Source organism: Lactuca virosa, chromosome 3 (genome assembly GCF_052849685.1).
Source record: "Lactuca virosa cultivar CGN04683 chromosome 3, Lactuca_virosa_CGN04683_v6, whole genome shotgun sequence".
Lineage (NCBI taxonomy): Eukaryota > Viridiplantae > Streptophyta > Magnoliopsida > Asterales > Asteraceae > Lactuca > Lactuca virosa.
In genome coordinates, this window is record NC_136428.1 from 47,098,162 (window position 1) to 47,125,396 (window position 27,235).

The window sequence follows — 27,235 nt, forward strand, 5'->3', positions numbered from 1 at the left end:
GATTCTTAAAACATCAACATGTGACCCAGTCACATCATGTAATGAGGATCTCAGAATAGAACTTAACAGAGTTAGATAATGGGCTCTACCTGATGTAGAGTCAAACTTATTGACTTTAACATCCTTAGGTAAATTTGGCAGCTTTGCAATCAACGCCCCTTCCTTTGGCAAAATAAACATATGGACCCTTTGGTAATGGGACTATCTAATACTTAGCCTTTCTCTTTACCATTTGGTCAACTGGGTTGACTATGGCCAATCCCTTTCCATTGGGAAGAGAATGCTTTTTCTGGATTTCCAGTGTCACCATTGTCACTGTCCATAAAGTTTTTGGGAAGTTGATCTTCTAATCAAATTTGCTTTACTATCGTTCCAAATCATTGCTGATTCAGCAGCACCAAGCAAATAGATATGATCATTAAGGTTCATGTCATAGTCTGTTTCATAGTAGTCCCAAAGGAACTCACTATGTGACTTAGAAAGTGATTGAACATCCAACTTTCTCAAGACTTTGACACCCAACTCTCCCGGCTTGTCAATATGTGACTTCATCTCTAAGATGTGATCACACATAAACCTTGCTTGCCATTAGGGCTTGAGTGACCTTGAACTTGTGGGTTAGGGAGAATAATTGGAGGAGGTGGAGGAAGAGAAGTATGACTTCCATGAGCCAAACTCGGGAAGTCATATTCATTAGGAAAGCTTGGTTTGGGAAGATCATTGTTGTCTAAACCAGACATCAACAATGGGAGAAATTCACGTAAAGTTGATTTAAGTCCTTAATATAACACCCAATATGGTATATTAAGGCTAGGACCCAACAAACTATTTTATAACTTGGAAGAGGGATGCCGTAATCCAAGCTATAAAATATTTGAAGGTAGGTGAATGACGATTCACCAATTTCCACCAAGATAAACGAAATGTATTATTAGGTTTTAATTGGTTTTGAAACTCCTAGATTCTTTTGAGATTCATTGAACTTTTCAATGGTATGTTTCAATCTCGAGTGTGCCCTTCAGGTTTTGTGACTGGGATGCCGAGGATCACAAAACAAGGTGTGAAGTAACCATGCAAATATACTTGGTACCCTTAATATTTACCCCTCAATCGATGTGCCGGTTAACCACACACGCTCCAACGATACTATGATAAACATTAAGTTACCCTTTTCCTACCTTGTTAAGTCCAGGTTAGTGTGCCGGTTAACCACACACGCTCCACTAACAGCTTAAACAAAGTGCAAAGTGTAATTTCATGGATTAGCACCTTATTCACATTTTCCTAAGTAACTAAGATTGGGAATTTATAAGTGTTTAGTTACTTAGTATTTATCATTATACTTATAATGAAGGGAGAATTATAGTCCTTGTCCTACCTGTTCGGCTAACGACCCTCCACCGGTCAAGGAAGCGGTGAGTGAGAGTGGACACTCATTAAACTGCCATTTTATAGGCAGTAACCTTATACCCCCCTTATAGACCGGCTTCGTGAATGAGGCCTACTAATGGTAAGACGACTTGCTCTTATACATATAATATATTAAACTTTTAATATTATAATAGTATAAGGGTGTATTTTAGACATTTAAAATACTTTGTGGTTTAATCTATTAATTAAACTAGACTTTTAATTTAATTAAACTCAAACCATATATTTATGGATTAATAATACTCTTTTAATTAAACGCTTTAATTAACTATTAATAAAGTCCATAAGAGTTAATTTGAACTATTCAACAAAACATCATAATTCCAATTATTAAACTCAAAATTAAAACCATTTAATTAATTGTTTAAGTTATGAACCCAAGAGTTTTAGAATTCAATTCTTTTTTTCATAAAAAACTTTTCTCAAATTCCAAAACTTGAGGGCAAGTTTTGTAATTCTTGAAAACCTTTGGATTCCATAACTTATGGAATTAATGGTGTTTTATGATGAAACTTTCCATGTTCCATAACTTAAGAACAAGTTATGGAATTCTTTAAAACATTAACACCAAATTTTGTAACTCCATAAAAACTTTGAATCAAAATTTTTTTTTAAAAAAAAAAACTTTCATATCCATAACTTATGGAAGTTTCAAAAACCCTTAAGATCACAACTTTAAAAAAAACTTTTGAGCTCCAAAATTTTATGACAAAATATGTAACTCCTTAAAACATTTAGATCAAACTTTTAAAACTAATAAAATAATCATATCATTTTATCTTTTACTAAATTTGACCTAATTCAACTCATATAACAAATGATTCAAATTTTACAAATAATTCGTTTTTCACAAAACAAGTAATTATCTTAAAATTTGACAAACGTCATGTTTTTTTTTCCTTTTTTTTCAACTTGAAAATAAAACATTTGCATCAATATAACAGAAAACAACCCATGGCTCTGATACCACTGCTGGGTTTTGAGCATTCTAACACTCCTATGGTGTACATGCAACCATATAAACCTTGGATCTATGTTTTCTCTATTATACATGCAAATATTAACTATTCCAAGGTTTCATCCTAACTAGCATATTATGAAGCACATATACTACAAAGTTCTAGTTAGATGACATACCTTTTGATGTAGCTTGATGTCTTCAAGCTTTAAGAGCTTAGCCCCAATAGTGTGGAAGCCTCAAATGGAATCACAAATCACCAAAACACCTTGGAAGAACTTGAGAGAATATGTATGCACACTAAAATCGGCCCACTCTTATTTTCACACACTTGCGCCAATTTTGTGAGCCAAGGACCCCTTTATATATTATGGAGGATTAGGGTTACATCCATGTAAACCCTAATACCCATGACCTTTCATTTACATAGGATCCATGGGTTAAAAGCTCCATGGACCATCCATGAAAGCTTAGCCCAACCTAAATGAACTTGGCCCATTCCATATATATAAGAGTCCATATTTAATTAGTTCTTTTTGATCATTTAATTAATTCTAAATTAATTCTTGATCAATACTAATTAAATAATATGATTCCATATTAATATATTAGAACTTATAATATATTAATATAAATCATAAATATACTATTCTCAAAAGACTATCCATATAAATTATGCCGGTGAAGTGCAACCCAAATGGACCATGCCGGGTCGGGTCAAGTACATACCAAATATAGTTATGGACTTAGACATTAATCCAACAGCTATGACTTCAGATCTGGACATCTCATGGCCTCCATGGACTTAAAGTCACCAACTTTATCAAGTTTTGGCCTCCTTCATGCTCTAAGTCCCTTAATAAGCTTGATTTTAGTGTTTTAGCCCCTTGATTCCATGCATGGACGTAAAGCTTGCAGCTTTATGTGGTATCTCAACCCTAGGGGACCAGATCTATAGTTTGGAGGCATTAGACTCGCTTGGAAAGCGATTGAATGTATTAAGACTAGGACAACTCGACGAGTTGCTTAGCCAACTCGACGAGTTGAATCAGATTTTCCCGCTTTCTGGATGTTGAAGAACTCGACGAGTTGCTCTGGTAACTCGGTGAGTTGTCTCGAGCTTTTCACGATTTTCTGAGATATGAAGGACTGTTGACCTTGACTATTGACATTGACTGTTGACTATGACTTTGACCATGGTTGACCAAGTTTGACCTTGAGGGTATTTTGGGTATTTCGGGATTTTTAATGGAGTTGATCACATGGTGGTTGTAGGCAGTTGAGTTCGGAGCTGTGTTTTGGGAGTTTGACCTTATCATTCAGTGCTGCTTGTGAGGTGAGTTTTCCTCACTATACTTAAGGGTCGAAGGCACCAAGGCCGACCCATTGGATTGATATCCTAGTAGTTATTGATATGTTGAGTATGAGTTAGATACGCATGCTAGTTTGTATGTTAGTCTGGTAGATCTGTAGGACTACTTGTGATACTGTCTGATTATCTGTATGTGTAATTTATTTGTTACATGTCGACATGTTGTGTGGGTTGGGTTGAGGTTGTACTGCTCTGTGTTGTAGCCAACAGACCCTAGAGTATGCCAGATATGAGCTGAGGGACGGACAAGGCATGCCAGACTCGTACCGTGGGCTAATCTTTGTATTCTAGTCCAAGGACTGAGGGAGCAAGCCAGACATAAGTTGTGGGCCCAATGGGCAAGCCATACTTATGTTGTGGGCTTGGGAGCAATCCAGACATGAGCAGTGGGTCCGATAGGCAAGCCAGACTCATGTTGTGGGCTCGGGGGTAATTCAGTATGTAGAGCTGTGGACCCATTACATGTTGTTATTGTTATTATGTGTGCTAATTGTATGTATCAGTATTTTGTGGAAAACTCACTAAGCTCTAGGGCTTACAGTTGTGGATTTTGTTTCAGGTACTTCGGATGATCGCGAGAAGACGAAGGCTTGATCGTGCACCTCCTCACATTTTGTTATGATTTCTGGGATACTCTGATGTTTGAACTATTTTGAGAACATTTTGTAATAAATTGTGGTTTTTGGGTGTTTGAAAAGGTTTTAAATTTTTATGGATTTTATGGATGTCACATAGTGACCCATGCAACCACTGACTTTTCCGGCCGTAGTGTAAAATTTTTTGAATTTTTTTTCTACTATTGTACAATCCCTGGCTTTCTCATATAACCCCTACATTGAAATCTTGCGTCCTCCCCTGTGATGACTTTGAGGCTAAGTTTAAAGTTTTCTGATTTAAAATCGATGAACCCGAAACCGAACCGGTAAAAACGAGAAACGAAACCCAATGGTTTCGGTTTCGGTTTAATTTTTTGAAACCGAAACTTGTCGGTTTGGGTTTGGTTTTAAGTCAAAACTGACCCATGCTCACCTTTATTTGATTATCAAAATCCTTAAGAATGAGTCCACGGTGAAACAAGGAAGAAAAAATAGTACAACCATACAATGTGTAGATAGTTAGATGATTAGATGACATTTTCTTAAAGTAAAACGATCACCTTGAAAATTTGAGAAATTTAATATTGTGAGTCACACAAGACGATTAGGCAAGAACATATAATATCACATCGTTTAAATATTTATAACTAGGTTATAACCTGTGGAAACCACGGTTAGTATATTTAAAATTTTTATATAGATAAAAAATAATAAATATAAAAAAAAAACCCAAAATATTATCGATTGTAAGTAATTATGAATTAATTTGTTAAGCAAAATAAAAACATAATAATGTTATTAAGATATGATTGTGTATTTTCAAATTTTGAATTGAATTTAATTAGTTACAAAAAAAAGGAAATAATAAAAATCATATAAAAATGACACGTGTCAAAAAAACATTTTAAAAAACTGACACGCGTCATTTTTAGGTTTCATTTATTAGAAGTAGATACACTCGTGCTTTCATGGAAATAAAATATGGTATGGCTTACATCAAGTTGAATTACATCAACTTATTTGTGCAAATGATGAAAAACAAATGATTAATAATGGAAATAAAATATAGTATGGCTTACATCAAGTTGAATTACATCAACTTATTTGTGCAAATGATGAAAAACAAAGGATTAATATACTAGTAGAAGGTCTAAAAACTGACCCGGAACTACCAATCCTTTCCTTCTAATAATAATATTTGCATCGCTAATTCGCTATATTAGTTTATATGTTCCATGTAATATATTTGTTTTAGATAAATTTCTTGATTTTATAAATAATAAGATAGATAGAAAGATCAAATTACGTATTAATATTAAGGTGTGTTCGACATGGAGTTTTTGAAAACTTTTACAAAAAAACATGAAAAAAAAAAGTTTCCTCCAGCCAGTATGAGTTGTTAGTTTTTTTGAAACGACAAATTTAACTCCTAAACTACTCCTTAAATCTACATATGCCCACGACGAGACTTGAACCCTCAACCTGAAAAAGGGAGGTCAACACCTACCGCCGGACTAGATGCCCTTAAATCTACCTATGAGCTCTTAGTTGTGCTTTTGTTTTTATATAATTTATATTTGTAAAAGTTAACAGTTATTTCTTCGGAATACTTTTGTATAAATAAAAACTACAACTGTTACTCAACCCACCTTAAATTTGTAATTTTACACATATAAAAATTTACAATTATTGTATGGGTTTGAATCGGATTATCAAACCCGTTCTATTGTAAGATCTAATATACCCCTTGGATTAAGGTTGTTAGCATAAAAATAGGAAATAATTGAGGGGTAAAAACCTTACGTATGCGGTATGCGGCCATCATAATTCCGCGTTCCAAAAATCAATTTAAAAATTTCTAATTCATTCATTATTTTTTTAGAGTAATAAGATATATAAATATTTTATTATAAAATTTTATTGTATGATATCCTTTTGGCTTTTGTTACTGAAAATTGAATATGTAATTTTATATTAGGTACATATCTAAATCCACGCGATGTTATGACTGGATGATGACTAGATGAGTTTAATTAATGCAAAATCATTGCATTTTAGTCCCAACTATCACAACTCTTTTCCACAAATTAATTATGCATCCATCAGAAAATTCTATCGCTCAATGCTTAATACTTAGGTTATTTTAGTTGAAAAGTTAAAATGTGATCGATCGTGGAAAATGTTTTTCATTTTTTTAGAAAACGTTTTCAGAAAATAGAGATGCGTTTTCATTTTTAGTTTTCAATGAAAATTTTAAAAAACGTGTTTGGTTAGAAATTTAGAATGTGTTTGGTTGTAGAAAAACTGTTTTCATTTTCCAAGAAAATTGAGTTGAGTTTTATTTTCAGTTTTCAATGAAAATTTTAGAAAAACGCGTTTGGTTAGAACCGGTGAAATTTTATTTTCCATCTTAGAAATTTAGAATGCTTTAGAAAACCATAAAAATCACTTTTCTAATTTACATACAATTTGAAAAACAGAAAGTTTTCATTTTTCTTGGAAATTTTTTGAAAACCGAATCAATCAAACGTGTTTTCAAAATTTTCATTTTCATTCGAAAATTTTCATAGAGAACTAGAAAATTTTCTACAACCAAACGGATTTTTAGAAAACTTTGAAAATAGTCATAACACCATTTTGGTATGATGGAATTGGAATTCCAAATGAGAAAACTTTCCATCAAATAAGAGCATTAGGTAAGGGCAAATAGTCATAACACCATTTTGGTGTCACCTCACATGTCACATCACCAATGGTGTTATAACACCACGTGGGGAAATGATCACTATGTTACATCTTGTTATAACACCAACTTTTTTCCACTTTATAATTTCTTTTTTATTTTTTTTTTTCGATTTTTTTTAATTTAAACAAATATATTTTAAATATAAAATAATAAATAAAACATAATATTTAAAAATTATAAATAACATAGAATAAAAATATTTTTTTAAAATTAAAAATAACATAGAAATTAAATTACACAACATCCAAATTAAAAAAAAATACAACGCTATTCGTTAAAAAAAACATTTAAAAAAAAACTAAACGCTATTCGTTATCGTTGTCGTTACCATAGAAGATATAATCCGCCAAGTCCTCTCGAATTTGTCTGTGCTTATTTGTGTCATGAATGTCAACGACTCGATGCAAATACTCTGTTATTCCTGGTTGAAATTGAACGTGTCTGAACTCCGTTGGAATATAGTGTGCAATATTTCGTCATTTATCTTCTACTACCATGTTATGTATTATGATACATGCATACATGATATATCGTAGAGTTTCTAAATCCAATGACCGTGTTGCATGTTCAACTATATGTCACTTCACCTTCAGCACTCCAAAAGCACGTTCCACATCCTTACGTGCAGGGGCGGAACACAGACGCTAACACCAGGGGGGCCGAAATCACACTCGACAACAAAATTATATGAAACATCTTAATTTGCTTCAAAGTTAACATATAAAAAAACTAAACCAAATAATTAACTTATAACAAAATAAACTAAATAATTAAGAACCAATAAAAGGTATTGATAGGTTTTCTTTTTCAAATTATGATTTCAAAAACTTAAGAGGCAAAATAGTTAACCAAAATAGGTGATACAAGCATAAATAGTAAATAAATTAATCGTACATTTACTTCCGATATTAAAAAGCATAAATACATTATTATTTAATTGAAATAGCTTAGACTTGATCGTACATAACTAACTAATTTCAAATATATGGACAAAAGATAAATAATAAATATAGTTATAATAGATGGCTTATTATGAATATATAAATGAATGCTAAATAACAAATGTAATAAATGTTGGTAGTGGATCACAGTATTCTTTGACTATTTGCTTTCTCAATACTTACGCCATGAGAGAGGGAAAGTACAACTTACAATCTCATCAGCATTACCATCGTTTTCGTGAAGCTCTTGACCAGGAAGAGCAAAAAACTGTGCTTTTGATTGACCATGAGACTTCACAAACGAGTAGGCAAGGACCTGACACGAAGATGACTGTGATAGAGCAACTGAGCAAGGGCGTTGCAACAGTGTTGTCGCGGTAGGCATACTTTCTTTCTCCGGCAAAGCGGCGGTCATTATCACAGTGTTTTTAATCTTCTGTTTCTTTTTCTACTTATTGTTAGTATTATTTTATATGAGTCTTATCTTCCATTTTTCCCTTATTAACGGGGTTCACCCCCCCCCCCCCCTTTTTAGCAAATCTTCCACTTTTTTAGCCACATATCTTTCTCCGTTTTAGTTGTAACCATATTGACAGCTTGTTTCCTTGTTTCCAAAGGGGCCAATGGTAGATGTATATGTATAATTTTCGTGTTCAAACAAAATATTGATATTGCAAACCTAATTGGTATTTAGTAACCTAAAAAGCAGGGGGCCCATGGCCCCTTCTGGCCCCTTAAAGCATCTGCCCATGCTTACGTGCTCCTTCTAGTATTCTCTTCAAAAATTGTCTCTTTCTTCAACCCGGTGTCGGAATGCCTTCACGAATATGGAATAATGAAGATATATTCCATCTGTAAGGTAATACCCATATTTGTATTCGTTTCCATTCACCGTGAAAGGAACATTCGAGGCCTTTCCATTCAAAAGATCGTCGAATATTGGCGACTGATCAAGAACGTTGACGTCATTGTTGGAACCCGCACCCCAAAAAATGCATGCCAAATCCATAAATCTTGATAAGCAACAACCTCTAAAACCAACGAAGGCGATCCGTGATGACCACTTGTGTATTGCCCTTTCCATGCTACCGGACAATTTTTCCATTTTCAGTGTGTGCAATCAATGATTCCGATCATTCCGAGAAACCCATGACGTTCTTCATGCGCCGCATACAATTCTTGCAAATCATGCAACGAAGGTTTCCGCAAATACACATCTCCAAATGTTTCAACAACACCCCTTGACAATGTATAAAAACTTTCCCTTGCGGTTCTTTCGGACATTCTCATGTAGTCGTCCATGGTGTCCGATGACTCCCCCATAGCCATCAAACGAATGGCCGCGACACATTTCTGTAAAGTTGTAAACCCTCGTCTACCTCTAGCATCATATCTCAATTGAAAAAATTCATACCTTAAAAATATAGTACATTTGTTGTAAAATTAAAGAAACATGTAATACATTTGTATTTATTTTATATAAAAGTATAGTAAAGAAGCGATACCGGCTTTCCAAGGCGTTGGCGATCCGTAGGAACACATTCCTACTCAAACGAAATCTTCTTTTGAAGTCCTTCGACCCGTATACACAATTATCCGCAAAGTAATCGCGATATAGATGCTCGTGTCCTTCCTCGCAATTTCTGTTTAACATCGCACGTCTTGTTGGTAGTGGGGATGGGTCTGGTTGTAGCAGCTCGTTAGTATAATACTGATACATCATCCTGAAGAATATATCGTCATCGGAATCATCGGACGAGTTGAAAGGATCCATAATTTTTTTTGAAGATAATTGAGATTATATAGAGAGAAAGAGAGAAGTTATGTGTAAAAAATTGTTTAGATATAATAGGTATTTATATAGGAAAAGAATAATTAATTTTAAAGTTTTTTTATTATTAAATTGACCGTAGTCAAACGTTTGAATTCAAAAACGGTCGATTTTTTGCTCGTTTCATCCGGTGAAGACGACAACGAGAAACGCCATAACGAGACTAAACGAGAAGGGAGGGGCGGTGTTCATCCCGTTATGACGTCGTTATGCCCCTCCACGTCGGCAATAATGTGACAACCCGAAAATTTTTTAAATTTTTGCCTTGCCAAGCTAAACCAGTCAAGTCAATTGAGTGTCAAACTCATTCCTGCTATCATTTAGCCTCGTTTGGAGTCCGTTTAAAGGTCCAAAGGTCAGCACATTCAAGCATGGAGCATAGGAATGAATCGCGTACACTTCTAGCATCAAAACCGGGCCTTACACTCCAACACAAGGAGTGTACGGTCGCACACATGGGTGTGCGGCCGCACACCCCTCTCCTGGCAGCACACTCTCGTGTATATAGAAGGGACTTAGCCTTCTTTCATCTCTTTTCACCCTCCCAAGCCTAGAACTCGATTTTGCTCTCAACTACCATCCAAATTTAAGCTTAGATCTTCGAGTTGGTAAGTGTTCTCCTCCCGATTTGTTGTTAATCTTCATAAACTAGTTACATCCTTTGATTTCATCCATTTGAAATCATGTTTTGTCTAGATCTTCAAGTTACACCAAGAACACACACTTGTTCTTGGTGATTTTGAGCCTTCTCGAGCTTCCGGATCGTAAGTACTTCTTCCCAATGCTTGAATCTTGTTAAGAACACTTGTTTAAGTCCTTAGAAATGCCCATAACTCGTGGTCTTATGGTGTGTGCGGCCGCACACACTCATGTGGCCGTACACCCCTCAAAAACCCTCAAAACACCCTTCAAACACCCCTAAAGGCTTCCATATTGTAAGTACCATCCCCTAAGCTTGTTACTTACTAGATGTGAGCCTTAGAAAACGTCCAAACCATGTTCATCAAGGAGTGTGCGGCCGCACACACTCCATGTGGCCGTACACCCTTTTGTTTAGTGCTTAAGGGCCTCCAAAGTGCCTTTCTAGCTTCAACACTTGGTGAGCATTAGTCCTACAAGCCTCCCTACCATTAGAAAACGTTTTTGTGCACTCTTTACCATGAGTGTGCGGCCACACACTCCCCTGACCGCACACCCATGGCCGCACACTCCTCTAAGTGGCCGTACACTCCCTTTTGGTCAATCACATGTGATTCCAACACTTGGTCAAAGTGTTTCCTAGTCCCGTAAGGTGTTTCCTTGCATTTAGTTTCTTCTAAACACTATATTTATGTCAATATATGTCATTATATGTCATTAGGACTCGTTAAGTCTCGAGACTTCATTCGTGGAACTTCTCATCCTTACGCGCGTATTCGTTTGAATCACCCACATCAGGTGAGTTCAAACCCCGTAATGAATCTTTTAACTGTTTTAAATGTTTTAAGGGGGGAATACAAGTTGAACACAATGTTAATTGTGTAATTGTTTGTTATAAATATTTAAAAAGGATTACCTATGTCATTTATAAGTTGTCAAAACTTTTCAAAGACTCTTTTCAAGTTAAGTGGCTTTATAGTGTAACAAAACTCCGTTTTTAAAGTACTAGCATAACTTAGTAGATAAAAGAGTCTTTTCAATAACAGTTCGGGGAAAACATTAGTAAACTATAATAGGTATAGTTTAGAAATCCAGTTCATGCTAGATTCAATACACGATAATATAAAGAGAACCCGCTATAAAGAGAAACAGGGAGGAATACACCATACTAAGTACCGGGAAAAATCACGTTAATATATCTTGCCGGGTTTGCACTGGTACTGGTACGATTTCACGTACTAGGACTAGCAGGCACGAGGTGATAAACCTAATAACATATCTTACCGGGTTTGCACTGGTACTGGTACGATTTCACGTACTAGGACTAGCAGGCACGAGGTGATAAACCTAATAATATATCTTGCCGGGTTTGCACTGGTACTGGTACGATTTCACGTACTAGGACTAGCAGGCACGAGGTGATAAACCTAATAATATATCTTGCCGGGTTTGCACTGGTACTGGTACGATTTCACGTACTAGGACTAGCAGGCACGAGGTGATAAGCCTAATAATATATCTTGTCGGGTTTGCATTGGTACTGGTACGATTTCACGTACTAGGACTAGCAGGCACGAGGTGATAAACCTAATAATATATCTTGCCGGGTTTGCATTGGTACTGGTACGATTTCACGTACCAGGACTAGCAGGCACGAGGTGATAAACCTTTAAGTAACCGACTTAGGACTAAAGGCTACGTTTAGTAGAAAGGACCATAATGCTAACCTTATGATTCCCTAATGTATACATCAGAGGATACATATATATCAATAGGATCCGACAAGTAATAGGATGTGTGCTTTCCGTTTCATTTCATGTTCCTTGTTTGGTTGTGGGCTTGGAGCAGATTCACCCAGTCTACTATCTATCCGATTCTAGATATATATGTCCAGTATACATTGAGTCATCATGAGGGTACCAGGTATGGGTCAAGTCATAGGACACAGAGTCAATGCACAGTTTTCTAGTTCGGAATATACTTTCCAAATCAGAACGTTTGGTATATAAAACTAGAAACTCACCAGTTGAGGGTTTAATCCATTTTATTAAACCAGTCTAAACTTAAAGGACCTTAAGTGATTAACTCTATAATACTTCAGTTTATACATCACGGAGATATATATTATTAATACCCAATAGGTAGTTGAATGTGTGTTTTCCGCCTTATTTCCTGTTCCTTGTTTGGTTGTGGGCTTAGGGCAGATTCACCCAATTAACTCTCTATTCGATATTAGATCATATATAGCCAGTATAAACTAAGTGATTATAGGAGTAATCACTGTGGTCACCATTTTATTATAAGAAATAAGAGTTTTCCTTAAAGAATCTTTTTCATTAAATATAAAGGAACCATTACAATTAACTCCATGAGTAACAAGTGAATACACCATGATTATATACTACAATGATCAAACAAACAATGGGATGTGTGATTTCCGCCTTAGAGCAGATGCGCTCAATCGATTGTTTGTTTACTCTGAGTTGTATATCACTTGTATCCATTTAGTACTCATAGAAAGGATTGTAGAATCATTTTTACGTATCTTTCACCAAAGTAGAAAGTATAGGATTTTCTAAGAGGAACTGGCGAACTTTTCTAAATAGAATTTACGATTTACTAATATCACTAAAAACTTATGAACTCACCAGCTTAATTGCTGATAAACTCTTTCAAATAACTTGTATTCTCAGGAGCCTAGTAGACAGGTACTTGCACTGGAATTCAGAAGATGGAGCAGTATAGCTTCAAGTCTTGTTTTGTTATTTGTATATGTATTCTATGTTTTGCGAACACACACCTTGTAAACACTTTCCTTCTAATGAAATGGTTGTTTATTACTTTGATTACTATGATGCATGTCTTGTGATACTAAACATGACGTCCTCCACCCCATAACGTTTCCGCCGTTCCGGTTTTGGGTGACAAATAACGAGAAGCAAATGCCCCACACCGCATGCTCTAAGGGAAAACACTTTCCTTCCAGATGATGATGGAATTAATTCCTTTCTAGAAAGGAAGTGACATTTTACCTTATTACCCTTGTTTTATTTCACAACATAACCTCTACCACCACCCACCCACCCACCACCACTACTTACCACCACCACCCACCACCACCACCTACCACCGCCACCACCACCACCACCAACCACCCCCATCGCCACCGCCACCCGCCGCTACCGCTACGGCCACAACTACTGTCGTCATCACCACCATCCACATATCACCACCACCACCGTCACCACCACCGCCGCCACCACCACCACCACCTACCACCGCCACGGTACCACTACCCCCACCTATCGCCACCGTCGTCGTTGCCACCACCACCACCTACCACCGAAATCGTCACCTATCACCACCACCACCCGCCACTTACCACCGACAACCGCCACCACCACCACTCGCTACCAACTACCACCGACACCACCACCACCCGCAACCACCAACTGCTACCTTCATCACTATCTACCACCACCATATATCTGTAACGACCCAATTTTCAAAAGATTTTTTTTTCATTTTTAATTAACCAAAACACGTTCCACCAATCATGTAATCTCAAATACAATTGTTTTCAATTTCATAATAACAACAATTTTTATTTTAAAACATCAGAGTGTCCCATGATAACGACTGAGAGAGAGTGCACGCCGCGCCATCAAGCCTTGCCCTTGCCCTTGGGCTCAGATGTACCTGAAACAAATCCACAAACTGTAAGCTAATGCTTAGTGAGTTCCCCAGAGCATACCCCACACACAATCCACATATCATATTAGCTATAGAAGCTACATATATCACATGAGCCATGCATACAACATATAGGGATGCCATGGGCTCGTTCCCAGGGTCTTACTCCAGGATGCCATGGGCTCCCCACATGGTCTTACACCTAAGTGTCATGGGCTCTCCCATGGTCTTAAATAGGAAAGTCATGGGCTTTCCACATGGTCTTACATCCGAGTAGGGGTGAGCATTTGGACCGAATCGGACTGGACCGGACCGGACCGGCTCTTGAATCGGACCGGTTATGGAGAATATTGTGGACCGTGGATCGGACCGGATGAGTCGTGTCCGTGTCCGGGTCCGGGTCCAGGTCTGGGTTTTCCGGTTCTTGGACCCGTTTGGACCGGTACAACTTTAATTGCATAGAGTACAAGTCGTTAAAATAAGTTTTTGGGTTTGATAGAACTCGTTAAAACGAATATGTTATTGGGTTTGATACGATACAACTTGTAAAAATGATTATGTTTCTGTTTCATGCATAACGAATCTCCCTTGATGTTATAATATTATAACTTGCAAAATTAATTTTCCAAATAAAAGAAACTAACATATAAATCAAGTTCACCAAGATCCTTTTCATATGATTTATCTGTCAAAGATACATAAAATTCAAAATTATAATCTAAAATAATAGTTAAAAAGCTGAAATATTTCATCTTTGATAGCTAAACTTTGAAGGATTGTAACTCACTGAATATATTACCAAAATCAACAAAATTATAGTCTAAATTCATCTACAAACTGTAAACTAAATATTGGAAAAAACCGCAAGTCAATCCGACTTAAAACGAACGAGTTATGGTTGTTTAAAAAATTTCACAGATTACAAAATTTTAAAATTTTTGCTGAAAAGTTGAAAATTTTCAGCTTTGATAGCTCAACTTTGAAAGACTTTAACTCATTTAATATAATACCAAAATCAACAAAATTATAGTCTAAATTCATCTACAAACTGTAAATTAAACTTTGGAAAAAACCGCATGTCAATCTGACTTAAAACGAATGAGTTATGGTTGTTTAAAAATTTTCACAGATTACAAAATTTTAAAAATGTTGCTGAAAATCATAAAATTTTCAACTTTGATGGCTCAACTTTGAAAGACTGTAAGTCATTGAATATAATACCAAAATCAACAAAATTATAGTCTAAATTCATCTAAAAATTGTAATTTAAACGTTGGAAAAAACTGTGTGTCAATCCGACTTAAAACGAATGAGTTAAGGTTGTTTAAAAAAATTCACAGATTACAATTTTTTTTTAAATCGGGTCCAACTTGTTCTAAACCCGGTAAAAACCGGACCGGACCGGGAAAAAGACCAGACCGGTTTTGATGGATTCCTAGAACCGAGAACCGGACCGGGGGTCCAAAAAAACGGTCCGTTCCGGTCCAGTGGTCCACCGGTCCAAATGCTCACCCCTACATTCGAGTGTCATGGGCTTTCCTATGGTCTTCCATACAAGCATACCACATATACAACTAGCAATCACATATCATAAAATGGGCCGGCATTGGTGCCTTAGACCCATTGGTATGGTGAGGAGACTCACCTCTCGAATGCTGAACTGACAAGCTAAGATCGGATGTATCCCACACACTGCTCCTCCTCAGCTGCCTATAACCAACATGTGATTAACTTATCATAATCCCATAATTACCCTCAAAGTCAACCCTGGTCAAATTCAAGGTCAACAGTCCATGTTGACCTCAACTCGTCGAGTGCATCCTAGCAACTCGTCGAGTTCCTCCCGAGTCCATTCCACTGAATCCCGCATCAAATCGCCGAGTCACCCTAGTGACTCTTCGAGTTCATCAAATGTCTAGAAAACTAAAGTCCGTTCAGACCAAAACCCTAATCCTTCACTGCACTCATCCAGAAACTCTGAAACGGGTAATCCCTACCCCGACTCGTCGAGTCAGCTAAGGGACTCGACGAGTTCCTTTAGTCCCTTTCAAGTTCAACCCTTTTTAGTGGGATCTAAGGTCCCAAACTCCAAATCCAAACTTCCCTAGTGCAGATACCACGTAAAGTTGCAAACTTTACGTGCATACAAGGCCCTTCAAGGCTATAACATCAAAGCTAGGCTTCTTACAAGGTTTTTGTGCATGGAAAAGGGCTAAGCTATATAAAGTGAGCAACTTTATGTCATTGGGGACATAGAGAGGTCCAGATCTGGAACCATATCCTTGTGATAAGTCCATATCCGAGTTTGACTCCATTTTGCACAAAAAATGGTCATTTACTTCCAAGAAAAGGGATCTAATCAACTAGAGATCAAGGTGACGACTTTATACCTCAAGATGATGGCCGATACAGAGTAGATGTCGGATCCACTACTTCTCTCCTTGCTCCTTCCTCTTCAAGCTCTAGAATCCTTCACAAATACCCCAAAATTGCTCACAAAAGCTCTTACTCTCACTCAAGAAGGTACAAGGTCGAATTAGGGTTTTCTCTGGCTAATAGGGTGATAAGGGAGGCCACAAGAGGCGGATTATGTTCTTTAAATAGGGTGCAAACCCTAAAAATTAGGGTTTCTCTTTACAACTCCTACTCGTCGAGTCGGGGCCTTCTAACTCGTCGAGTAGAACCCAAATCCCGCATCCTCATAATAGTCTCTACTCGACGAGTTGGAGCACCCCAACTCGCCGAGTCCATGCACAAAACCCTAAAAATTATATAAATTAATCAATACCTGGAACAAGTGTTATAATATCCCTGTCACCATCACCTCCACCACCACCACCCACCCTACCGCCATCGCCACCACCACTCACCATCACCGCCACCACCACCCACCACTACCCACTACCCTCAACCACCACTACAACCACCATCATCATCGCCCACCACCACCGCCACCATCTACCACCACCATCACCATGAATGTTCAATTAATAAAATGAAAAGTTACTATTTTTATAGTTTATATAGAGTTGAATTTCATTTTTAGTTTTCAATGAAAGTTTAAAAAAAAACATTTGGTTGAAACCGGTGTAGTTTTTATTTTTCCTTTTAGAAAATTAGAAAATTTTGGAAAACTATAAAAATCATTTTTATTTTAATTTACATACAAATTGGATAAAAATTTCATTTTCTTGGAAATTTTTGAAAACTGAATCAATCAAACGCGTTTTCAAAATTTTTATGGAAAACTGAAAAATTTCTTACAACCAAACGAACTCTTAGTCGTTAGTTAAAAAGATAGTTATTTAAAAATTTTAGCCGTTAGTTGATTAAAAAATGATGTTTAATAAAAATATTTGATAAATTAGTTAAGAATATAAAATGACATGTAAAATTTCATGTATACACGATGAAAAATGTTATGTTACTGTTTGAAGAATTTTATATGGATTATGCATGTACTTGTTATATTATGCATATGCAAGCATGTTGGAGGAACATTCATCTTGATATATATATGAATTTCTCAAATCATTTATACGTATAATGGATGTATCTTTTTTATGCCCTTTATTTTTTCAAATTTACCAATTTAGCCTTAGCAAATTTTGTAATTAGGGGGACGTGAAGTACACACGTGTTTGTGGAAAATCAGATAGAATCCGAAGGATTCATACATTTGTTGGATAATTTCATATTCCCAAATACTGTATCGATGGTATAAATAACACTCCTCATTCTGAAGCACAAATGGGAATAGCAACGATCCGCAGCAGGCCCACTAATATTCATTGCTTCCCAACTTTAATTTTCACTTCTACTTTTGTGATTCCGCACAAAATTCCAAAACTCCTGAAGAATCCCTACTCTATTTCATGCAATTCCGGTAATTTTCTCAGGTACCCGTTGATATCGTCATTTACTTTACTTGAGATCTTAAGTTTAGTTTCTTTGATAAAATTTCGCCCCAAAAGCATTGATCTTGAGTTTAGTGTCCTGGATATACGATTGTTCTGAATGCCATGCTCGGCCTTTTACTCTACCATTTCAAAGCAACAACAAGTCAACAACAATAGTTGTGAAGTTGTAAAATGATATTTAAATTATTATTATTTGTTCTTTTTGCAACTAAAAAGAGGAGTGAGATTACAAAGTCAACTATCGAGATCAAAGACTGAGTTGATTATAGCATACGATCAAACTGAAAACCTAGTTGTTTTGCAGAAATAACAATAAGAGTACTACAATAAGCAGAATCTTAGCAGAGTCTAAGATGGGAGAGAGTGCAGGGGCATCTGCGACTGTTAGTGACATGGTATTTGAACCGATTCTGGAAGCAGGTGTTTTCAGGTTTGATTCTTCTGCTGATGCTAGAAACGAAGCATTTCCCAGTCTTTCTTTTGTTAATCGGAAAGACAGGGACACACCCATTATGAGTAATCACAAAATCCCATCCTACATCCCAACTTCTGAACATGTTTCAGGTCAACAAATTGTCTCTTTTGAGGTCAGTTTTATCTTCCTGAAATACCATATACTTTGCAAGATTATTGCTATGATTAATTACATCTCACTAACACTCACGGATATGGTAATTAGCTTCCTGCAGGAACCTCATTTTATGGAACAGGTGAAGTTAGTGGACAGCTTGAAAGAACAGGAAAAAGGGTTGGTTTCTATTTTTTTTTATCATAACAAATATTTGGAGTATCATAACAAATGCAATAAACACAGGTTTTTACTTGGAATACTGATGCATGGGGGTATGGGAGTGGAACTACATCCTTATACCAATCACATCCATGGGTTCTAGCCATTCTTCCTAATGGAGAGGCATTAGGATTTCTTGCTGATACAACAAAACGCTGTGAGGTGCTCAAAGATTATTATAACTTACAGTATGTCATTTTTCTCCATTTTGTGAATGATTTTGTATCTAGCCATTTTCTTTTTGGAATATATTTAACAGATTGATCTGCGTAGAGAATCAACAGCAAAGCTAATTGCTCCATCGCCTTTTCCTGTGGTAACATTTGGTCCATTTGCTTCAGTAAACGATGTTTTGACATCATTATCACATGCAATTGGTAATTTCCTTAAAACTATAATGAAGTTTTACATCTCTTCCAAATACTTCTTTTTGAAGGTCATCTATTTTTACTGATAGGAACTGTTTTCATGCCACCAAAGTGGTCATTGGGATATCAACAATGCCGATGGAGCTATGACTCTGATTTGAGGGTTCGTGAGGTATGTTAAAGTTTTTCACACATTCAAGAATTCTTATTCTGAATGTATGATTTCACCATATTGGTTTTTAAACTTTTTACTGTGTAGATTGCCAAGACATTTCGGGATAAAGGTATACCTTGTGATGTCATATGGATGGATATTGACTACATGGATGGATTTCGTTGTTTCACCTTTGACCAAGTATGTTAATGGATATTGACTCTTAAAGTGAAGTTCATCATTCATCAATCATCAATCATCAATCTTTTTTTATTGCTCTTAGGAGACTTTTCCAAATCCAAGATCACTAGCGGATGACCTTCATCGTATGGGTTTTAAGGCTATCTGGATGCTTGACCCTGGGATAAAGCATGAAAAGGGTTACTCTGTATATGAAAGTGGATCAGAAAAAGACATATGGGTTCAGACAAAAGATGGAAACCCCTTTGTTGGTATGTCCATCTCTATGAAATATGAATTGTATTTAATCTTCAACTGTTTTCAAAACGATTCTCATAAGTTTCATTTCCCATTTTCATAATAGGAGAGGTATGGCCAGGAGCTTGTGTTTTCCCTGATTTTACTCAAGAAAAAGCTCGTTCTTGGTGGGCTAATTTAGTCAAAGATTTTATATCTAATGGTGTGGATGGCATATGGAATGACATGAATGAACCAGCTGTTTTCAAGGTCAAGTTTACACCTTTTTCCTTATTTCATAATCTTTCTGATCTATTTATCATTATCATTATTATTATTTCATCTCACTAGATTTGTTTTCCTTTTTCCAGTCTATTACAAAGACAATGCCTGAAAGTAACATTCATAGGGGAGATGATGAACTCGGTGGTCATCAAAATCACTTGCACTATCACAATGTAAGCTACTCTAATTAGTCTATACATATGATTGAGAACTTTTAGTAATGTAGTTTCTGATTTAGGTTTATGGAATGCTAATGGCAAGATCAACATATGAAGGCATGAAATTAGCCAATCCAAATAAACGCCCATTTGTTCTTACACGAGCTGGCTTTATAGGTAGTCAGAGGTATGCTGCCACATGGACAGGAGACAATCTATCTACTTGGGAACATTTACATATGAGCATCTCTATGGTACTCCAACTGGTAAGTAGTAAGCTTCTCTATTAGAATACATAATCTATTATTATTTCCTACAGTTAATTTTTAATATCACCAATATTATTTCAGGGGCTTAGTGGTCAACCACTTTCAGGACCTGATATTGGTGGATTTGCAGGGAATGCAACACCCAAATTATTTGGAAGGTGGTTTGGTATTGGTGCCATGTTTCCATTTTGTCGAGGACATTCTGAGAAGGGAACTGTTGATCATGAGCCTTGGTCATTTGGGGAAGAGGTAATCCCTTTTTTTTAATTACATTTTAAATATTTTAAACTATTTGTTCATTAATTAATCTTTTTACAGTGTGAGGAAGTTTGTAGGTTGGCTTTAAAGAGGAGGTATCGCCTTATACCACACATATATACACTTTTCTACTTGGCACATACAAGAGGTTCTCCAGTGGTATATCCTGCTTTTTTTGCTGGTATGATATGTTTATTTTCATCCATATATATTCGTTTTTAATTTAATTTTTCAGTTTCTTTAACTTTATTATCTTTTTTGTAGATTTGAAGGATTCCCAATTAAGAAGAAATGAAAATTCCTTCCTTTTGGGCCCACTTCTTGTATATTGCAGCACTTTGAGTGATCTTGGAGTGCATGAAATACTTCATACATTGCCTAATGGAAATTGGATGAGTTTTGATTTTCAAGATTCACATCCAGTAAGAATCTCCTTTAAAAAAAAAAAGAAAAAAAAAACAAAGACTTGTTTTTTATATATATATTTTTTAATTTCTCAGGATTTACCAGCACTATATCTACGAGGTGGATCGATCATCCCATATGGTCCAGCTCATCAACATGTGAGTGAAGCTAATGTAAAGGATGATCTGTCATTGTTTATTGCATTAGATGAAAATGGTAAAGCTGAAGGTGTTCTCTTTGAAGATGATGGTGATGGCTATGAATATACAAACAAGGGTTATCTTTTCACAACATATGTTGCTGAGCTCAAATCTTCAGTTGTCACAGTCAGTGTCTCCAAAACTGAAGGATTGTGGAAAACACCAAATCGCCACTTACATGTCCACCTATTGCTCGGTGAAGGAGCTATGGTATATGTTCTATCTTTTCCTCTATTTTTCATTTCTCTTTTCATATTTAGATTTTAATTCTATTTTTTTCAGGTTGATGCATGGGGTACTGATGGAGAAGATCTGAAAATCACTCTGCCTTCAGAAAATGAAATATCAAATTTAATTTCTGCTAGTAAGAACAATTACAAGACACGTATGGGTAAGTATGGATCTAAATACTTTACAACTAATGTTTTTTGCTTTTTATTTAAGTGATTAGTTATCTTATTGTTTATTTAAGTGATTAGTTATCTTATTGTTTATTTTATTTAATCTAATGTGAAATTTTCAGAAAGTGCAAAATGTATACCAGATGTGGAGCAGGCATCTGGACATAAAGGGGTTGAGCTTTCAGGAACTCCTGTGGAAGTTAAAGGTGGTGAATGGGCTCTCAAAGTTGTCCCTTGGATTGGGGGTCGTATCATATCTATGGAACACCTTCCTACAGGTAAATATAATCTAAATTACAGTCAACATTTCTCTTATTTGGTCAAAGGTCAAACCATAGTCATATATGTTTATTGGGAACAGGAACTCAATGGCTTCATAGTCGAGTAGAAATCAATGGGTATGAAGAATATAGTGGTACTGAATATCGTTCTGCTGGATGTACCGAAAAGTATACAGTCATTAAGTGAGTTAATCTTTAATCTTTTTAAGTTTAAAAAGTTACTTTTTTGAAATAATCAAAATAATAATTGAATTATTTTTTTGTAAAGTCGGGATCTTGAGCAAGCAGGAGAGATAGAATCTTTAAAAATGGAAGGTGATGTTGGAGGTGGATTAGCTATTGAAAGAAATATCTCTCTCTCAGAAGATAACCCTAAACTTTTCAAGATTGACTCGAGTCTTTTAGCACGCAATGTAGGTGCTGGTTCTGGAGGGTATTCAAGGTTGGTTGTTTTTTTTTTTTAAATACCATTTTGCCATCTGTTCTTTTCTCATTATTAATTTATATAATAATTTTTTAACAATTATGATCATATTATGGTCATTTCACAGGCTTGTTTGTTTAAGAATCCACCCAACATTTAGTCTTTTTCACCCAACTGAGACATATGTCTCATTCACCTCCATTGATGGATCCAAACATGAAGTATGGCCGGAATCCGGGGAGCAGCTCTATGAGGGGCATCTTCGTCCAAATGGTAATTAAATATTTGTTTGTTATAAATCTTTTTAGATTTGAAGTTGAAAAAAAAAACTACATTGACTTGTTCTTCAGGTGAATGGATGTTGGTTGACAAGTGCCTTGGGTTGGGTTTAGTCAACAGATTCAATGTTGACCAGGTATACAAGTGTCTTCTCCATTGGGATTTTGGGACTGTGAATCTTGAGCTTTGGTCAGAAGACAGGCCAGTTTCAAACCAGTCGCCTCTTTGTATTTCTCACAGTTATGAAATTAAGCGGATTGTGTAGTGCTACTTTTATACTTTTATTGTTACATTTCAATAATAACTGGATATTAAATAAATGCTAATTCGCTTATGAAAAAAGAAATCAACACTGTTGGGGCAATGTATGCTGGTGATTGATCAATTGAGTTGTGTTTCTTTCATAAAACCAGTCACTAACTACTTCAGCAATAGCCTGCACATGGGATTGAAATTATATCAATATAAATTTAAAGGTGAAAAGCAAACACATACTTTGACTTTTACAAGTCAAATAAGTTACCTTGTTATCCAACTTTGAAGCAGGATCTCCAAGCCAGTTTATCTGATTTCCTGATTGGCAGTGTGAATAACAAGAATTGATGAACAATCCTCTTGATGTGGAGTTGAATCTGGATTTACCCATTCCTGACATCAATGTCTTTATGAAATCTGACCTAAAATCTGAATATACAGAAGAAAAAAAACTTTATAAGTTTTTTGAACCTATGTTACATTTAGGGTTTGTTTAGATTAGAAGAATGACCTTGCAATCTTTTGAGTTGGGTAGATGAGCAGTTTGATATGTTTGACTTGCATGCAGACCATGAATCATGGCGATCAGCCTTTTTTGGTGCTAAGATGTTTTGTATCTTAAAAACAGTATTATATATATATTCACAGTTCAGACACGTGCACATGGAATCACACACAAAAACCAAGAACACACAGTTGAAGATGAAGAACCTGATATGCATCGTAAGCAGTGTTTATGACAAACAAGGGTGTCTTGATTTCTGGCAAAATAAATTGTGGGTAGAAGCACTGCAAATAATACTGAAATTGTTACGTCTCATGATAAAAATGAACCAGGCTTAATTAAGTTTCATGATCACATTAAAACAATATTAATTTATAGTCTGACTTCCAATTGAGGTCAACTTCCTATATAACTTTTTAAGTTGTATTATATATAGCTTACCAAGCCAGGTTTCATCTTTGAAGTACATGAAGAAGGAAGATTTATCTTTGAATTCTACAGCCAAAATCAAGGTACCTTATCAGAACTAAATATGATAAGAGTGTACACACACTAGTGTCTGTGTGTATGAGAGAGAGAGAGAGGGAGAAAAGAGAGAACATGTAGTTTAACGATCTTGGTGAAGAACTTCTGAAAGTGGTATTTTCCAGAAATGTCCTTCCTGTTAGAGAACACAATGAGTCAGCTATAATATATCAAAATTAAGACAATAAAGAGTTGTAGAAAACGTAAAAGTGAGATTATATACACATGAACAAAGTAACCGGCATCGGGAGCACATTTGACTTGAGAAGTTGGTGGCAACATGGCTCGAAACTTGTCACAATACAATATTGACGCTAACCCACCAGAAGAACAACCGGTTAGAAGAGCCTGCATGGCGCCAATTAAATAAGAAATCAGTCAAATATTGACTGATCGAGTGACCTGACTGGAAGAAATTAGAAAGCACAGGGACCTAAGACGTATAAAATAAAAGTATGCTGCAATTTAATGACTAGAGAGAACTAGAAGCATTTACACTTGATGCTTTACTGAGTCCTTTTTGTAGCAGTTCCTCAAGAATAACATTGAAGATCCTTGCACCTCTATAGTGAAGATTAGTAGCCTGAAAATTAATTTGTAAATAAATTCATGCGAAAATTAATATTACATATGTTATAGTTTAGTTTGTGATGGAGATTCAAAATAACTTACAGGGTCAACTTTTTCTACATCCCCGGTAAATGATGCTCCATCACAGTACCTCATGATGACTCTATTCCAGTTGTAGAACCCTGCAAAATTAATTAATTAATCAACTTTATTTGTACGTAGCAAAGTTATGGCCCATGGATTCTAATTTGTCAATGAAGGGTACTTTGGTCATTTTATTGTAATTTACATTTGCCAAAACAGCAAAGGATTAAGGATTGGAATTGAATTCCGTTACATTTTCATTTTCAGTCAACCAAATGCAACGCTTCATCATGCTTATATATAGTTTATGTTGTGTTTACGTGGAGTACCTGGATTGAACTCTGGCTTACTGCTAAAAACTCCTGTGAAATTGAACTTTTGCATACGTGTTGATGAACCCACACCATTACTCATGTTCACGCGTAATAAACAACTTTTTGTCGACTCACACCATCCTCCTCCCTAACCACATGAAATCAATTTCAACATTATCATGCATATATATATATATATATATATATATATATATATATATATATATATATATATATATATATATATATTCTAAACTATCTCACACCATAAATAGTGAATTTCATTTTCATCTTTCAATTGTACAACAACATCAGGTTTTACAATTAACTCCTACATCAATGCAATGCAAACTATTTGAAATACATTAATTACACGTGTATTTTAATCATTTTAAAAACTTAATTACTTATATCTAAAATAGTGTGAGTACTAATTAACTAACCTGTATGTGAATTAACCACTTATCAACACCTTCTCCGAATCCTTTATCAAACTGATATGCGGGTGGACTTCCATCTAAACAAACTGCACCACACCATCTAAAACATTACCCACCAAATAAAAACATTGATATATGTATATTAGTACACTTTAATTAAAGTTTGTGAAAATAAAAAGAACATATATATATTTAAGATGATTACCCACGAAATAAAAACGTTGATAGTAATTAGTACACTTTAATCAAAGTTTGAGAATTTAAAAGAACATATATATTTACCAGCTCCTTTGGCAATGGCACTCTGAATGAAAGTCATCTCGACATTGTCTGAGCATTCTGTTTCTGACAATATGATGATCAGTAGTAGAAATATTAAGCACAACCATTGGCATGGTCTTGTGAATGTGATGCTTGCCATGGTGAGCCTTGTCCAAAAACTTCATTCTTGCATACCTTTTAAGAGTCGGAAAGGTTGTATATTTGAATTCAAGTGGGTTATAATTTCAATAAAATATATGCAAACTGTAATTTAATGAACATGCCGTCCAGCATTTGTATCGATCTCAACAAGCATATATGAAACTAAAATCAATTTTGACTTGTATACAGTAAGTCAACCTTCAACTTAGAGATCCAGATCTGGAATTCCAAAAGCGAAAGTCAAGTAAATATACTAAGAAATACAAACATTTTCTTACTATATATGGTTTGTCTCAAATTATGTCTGCTTACAAGATATTGATGAGATAGAGATATATATGGTATATAAATCTTCTAATTTCATTTTATTAATGGTTATTTTAGACATTTAAGTTGCGTTTAGTTGCAGAAAAACAGTTTTCATTTTCTGTTTTCTGTTTTCCGTTTTCAGTTTTCGTTTTCCGCTTTCAGTTTTCACTGGAAAATTTAGAAAACGTGTTTAGTTAAATCTTATTCATTTTTCATTTTCCGTTTTAGAAAATTAGAAAACGCGTTTAGATGTGCATTTTTCTATGAGTTTTCATTTTCCATTTTTTGTTATTTTAACTAACATCACACAAACCTGCAATGCCATTCACACTCCACCCCACACCACCTTACCCTACCCTACCTCATCCCACACTACCCCACCCCACCAACCCACCCCACCAGCCCTACCCCACCAACCCCTACCCCACCCTATCCCACCCCACTTCACCCTACCTCATATCGATCTAAGATTGATCATCCATAGTTACCAAATCATTTCATGGTGCATTTTATTTTAATGTTATTCATATGATGTTTTGGGCTAAGTTTAATGCATTAATTCATATCTTTGGAGTAGGTGGGGGGGGGGGGGGGGGGAGGATGTGGGGGTGTGCGTATATGTGTTGTGTGTGTGTTTGTGGGTGTGGGTGTGTGTGTTTGTGGGGGTGTGGGTGGGTGGGGGTGAATCCGTGTTTGTGTGTATGTGTGTGTGTGTGTTTTGTGGGGGTGTGGATGGGGGTGGGGGGTAGGTAGGGGTGTGGTGGGTTTGTGTGGGTTTTGTGTGTATGTGTGTGTTTGTGGGGGGTGTGTGTGTGTGGGGGGGGGGGTTCCGTGTTTGTGTGTGTGTGTGTGTGTTTTGTGGGGGTAGGGGTGGGTGGGTAGGTAGGGGTGTGGTGGGTTGGGGGTGTTAAGGTGGGTTAGGTAGAGGTGGGTGGGGTGAGAGTAGGCATGTGTTTATATTTTAGAAAAATTTTGGAATTAGAAAAATATGAAA

General features: G+C 35.9%; 2 protein-coding genes across 4 annotated transcripts; one reads left to right on the plus strand and one right to left on the minus strand.

Annotated features, from left to right (window-relative positions):
* Window positions 1-17,881: 17,881 nt before the first annotated feature.
* HGL1 (heteroglycan glucosidase 1) lies at window positions 17,882-23,162 on the plus strand. Of its 3 annotated transcripts, none has more exons than XM_079084348.1 (21): window positions 17,882-18,106; window positions 18,432-18,714; window positions 18,807-18,875; window positions 18,942-19,105; window positions 19,191-19,294; window positions 19,375-19,457; window positions 19,545-19,640; window positions 19,723-19,891; window positions 19,984-20,126; window positions 20,228-20,314; window positions 20,380-20,565; window positions 20,650-20,817; window positions 20,887-21,007; window positions 21,091-21,248; window positions 21,327-21,641; window positions 21,714-21,822; window positions 21,955-22,110; window positions 22,194-22,296; window positions 22,382-22,555; window positions 22,665-22,810; window positions 22,888-23,162. In XM_079084348.1, exons 1-21 carry the CDS (start codon window positions 17,958-17,960, stop codon window positions 23,079-23,081), a joined length of 3,177 nt encoding a protein of 1,058 aa, XP_078940474.1. In that variant the 5' UTR covers window positions 17,882-17,957; the 3' UTR covers window positions 23,082-23,162. The 3 variants fall into 3 exon arrangements, with proteins under 3 accessions (XP_078940474.1, XP_078940475.1, XP_078940476.1); XM_079084349.1 differs by having other exon boundaries at window positions 17,883-18,106; window positions 18,942-19,079; window positions 19,177-19,294; XM_079084350.1 differs by having other exon boundaries at window positions 17,965-18,093.
* On the minus strand, window positions 23,002-26,133 carry LOC145165596 (pectin acetylesterase 8-like). The gene is made up of 12 exons (XM_079084351.1): window positions 25,792-26,133; window positions 25,513-25,595; window positions 25,085-25,217; window positions 24,774-24,853; window positions 24,598-24,684; window positions 24,325-24,449; window positions 24,177-24,237; window positions 24,018-24,071; window positions 23,783-23,860; window positions 23,583-23,688; window positions 23,340-23,500; window positions 23,002-23,252 (listed from the first exon to the last, which is right to left on the minus strand). Exons 1-12 carry the CDS (start codon window positions 25,928-25,930, stop codon window positions 23,163-23,165), a joined length of 1,197 nt encoding a protein of 398 aa, XP_078940477.1. The 5' UTR covers window positions 25,931-26,133; the 3' UTR covers window positions 23,002-23,162.
* Between the last annotated feature and the right edge of the window lie 1,102 nt (window positions 26,134-27,235).

Excerpts from the sequence above, each read along its gene's own strand:
- HGL1 (XM_079084348.1), top strand. The coding sequence starts at position 17,958 with ATGGGAATAGCAACGATCCGCAGCAGGCCCACTAATATTCATTGCTTC. Across the intron at positions 19,458-19,544 it reads CTGATTTGAGGGTTCGTGAG|ATTGCCAAGACATTTCGGGA; the intron begins GTATGTTAAAGT and ends TTTACTGTGTAG. Across the intron at positions 20,566-20,649 it reads TCTCTATGGTACTCCAACTG|GGGCTTAGTGGTCAACCACT; the intron begins GTAAGTAGTAAG and ends ATATTATTTCAG.
- LOC145165596 (XM_079084351.1), bottom strand. The coding sequence starts at position 25,930 with ATGGCAAGCATCACATTCACAAGACCATGCCAATGGTTGTGCTTAATA. Across the intron at positions 24,072-24,176 it reads CCAAGATCGTTAAACTACAT|AATTCAAAGATAAATCTTCC; the intron begins GTTCTCTCTTTT and ends TTTTGGCTGTAG. Across the intron at positions 23,501-23,582 it reads CCAACTCAAAAGATTGCAAG|ATTTTAGGTCAGATTTCATA; the intron begins GTCATTCTTCTA and ends CTGTATATTCAG.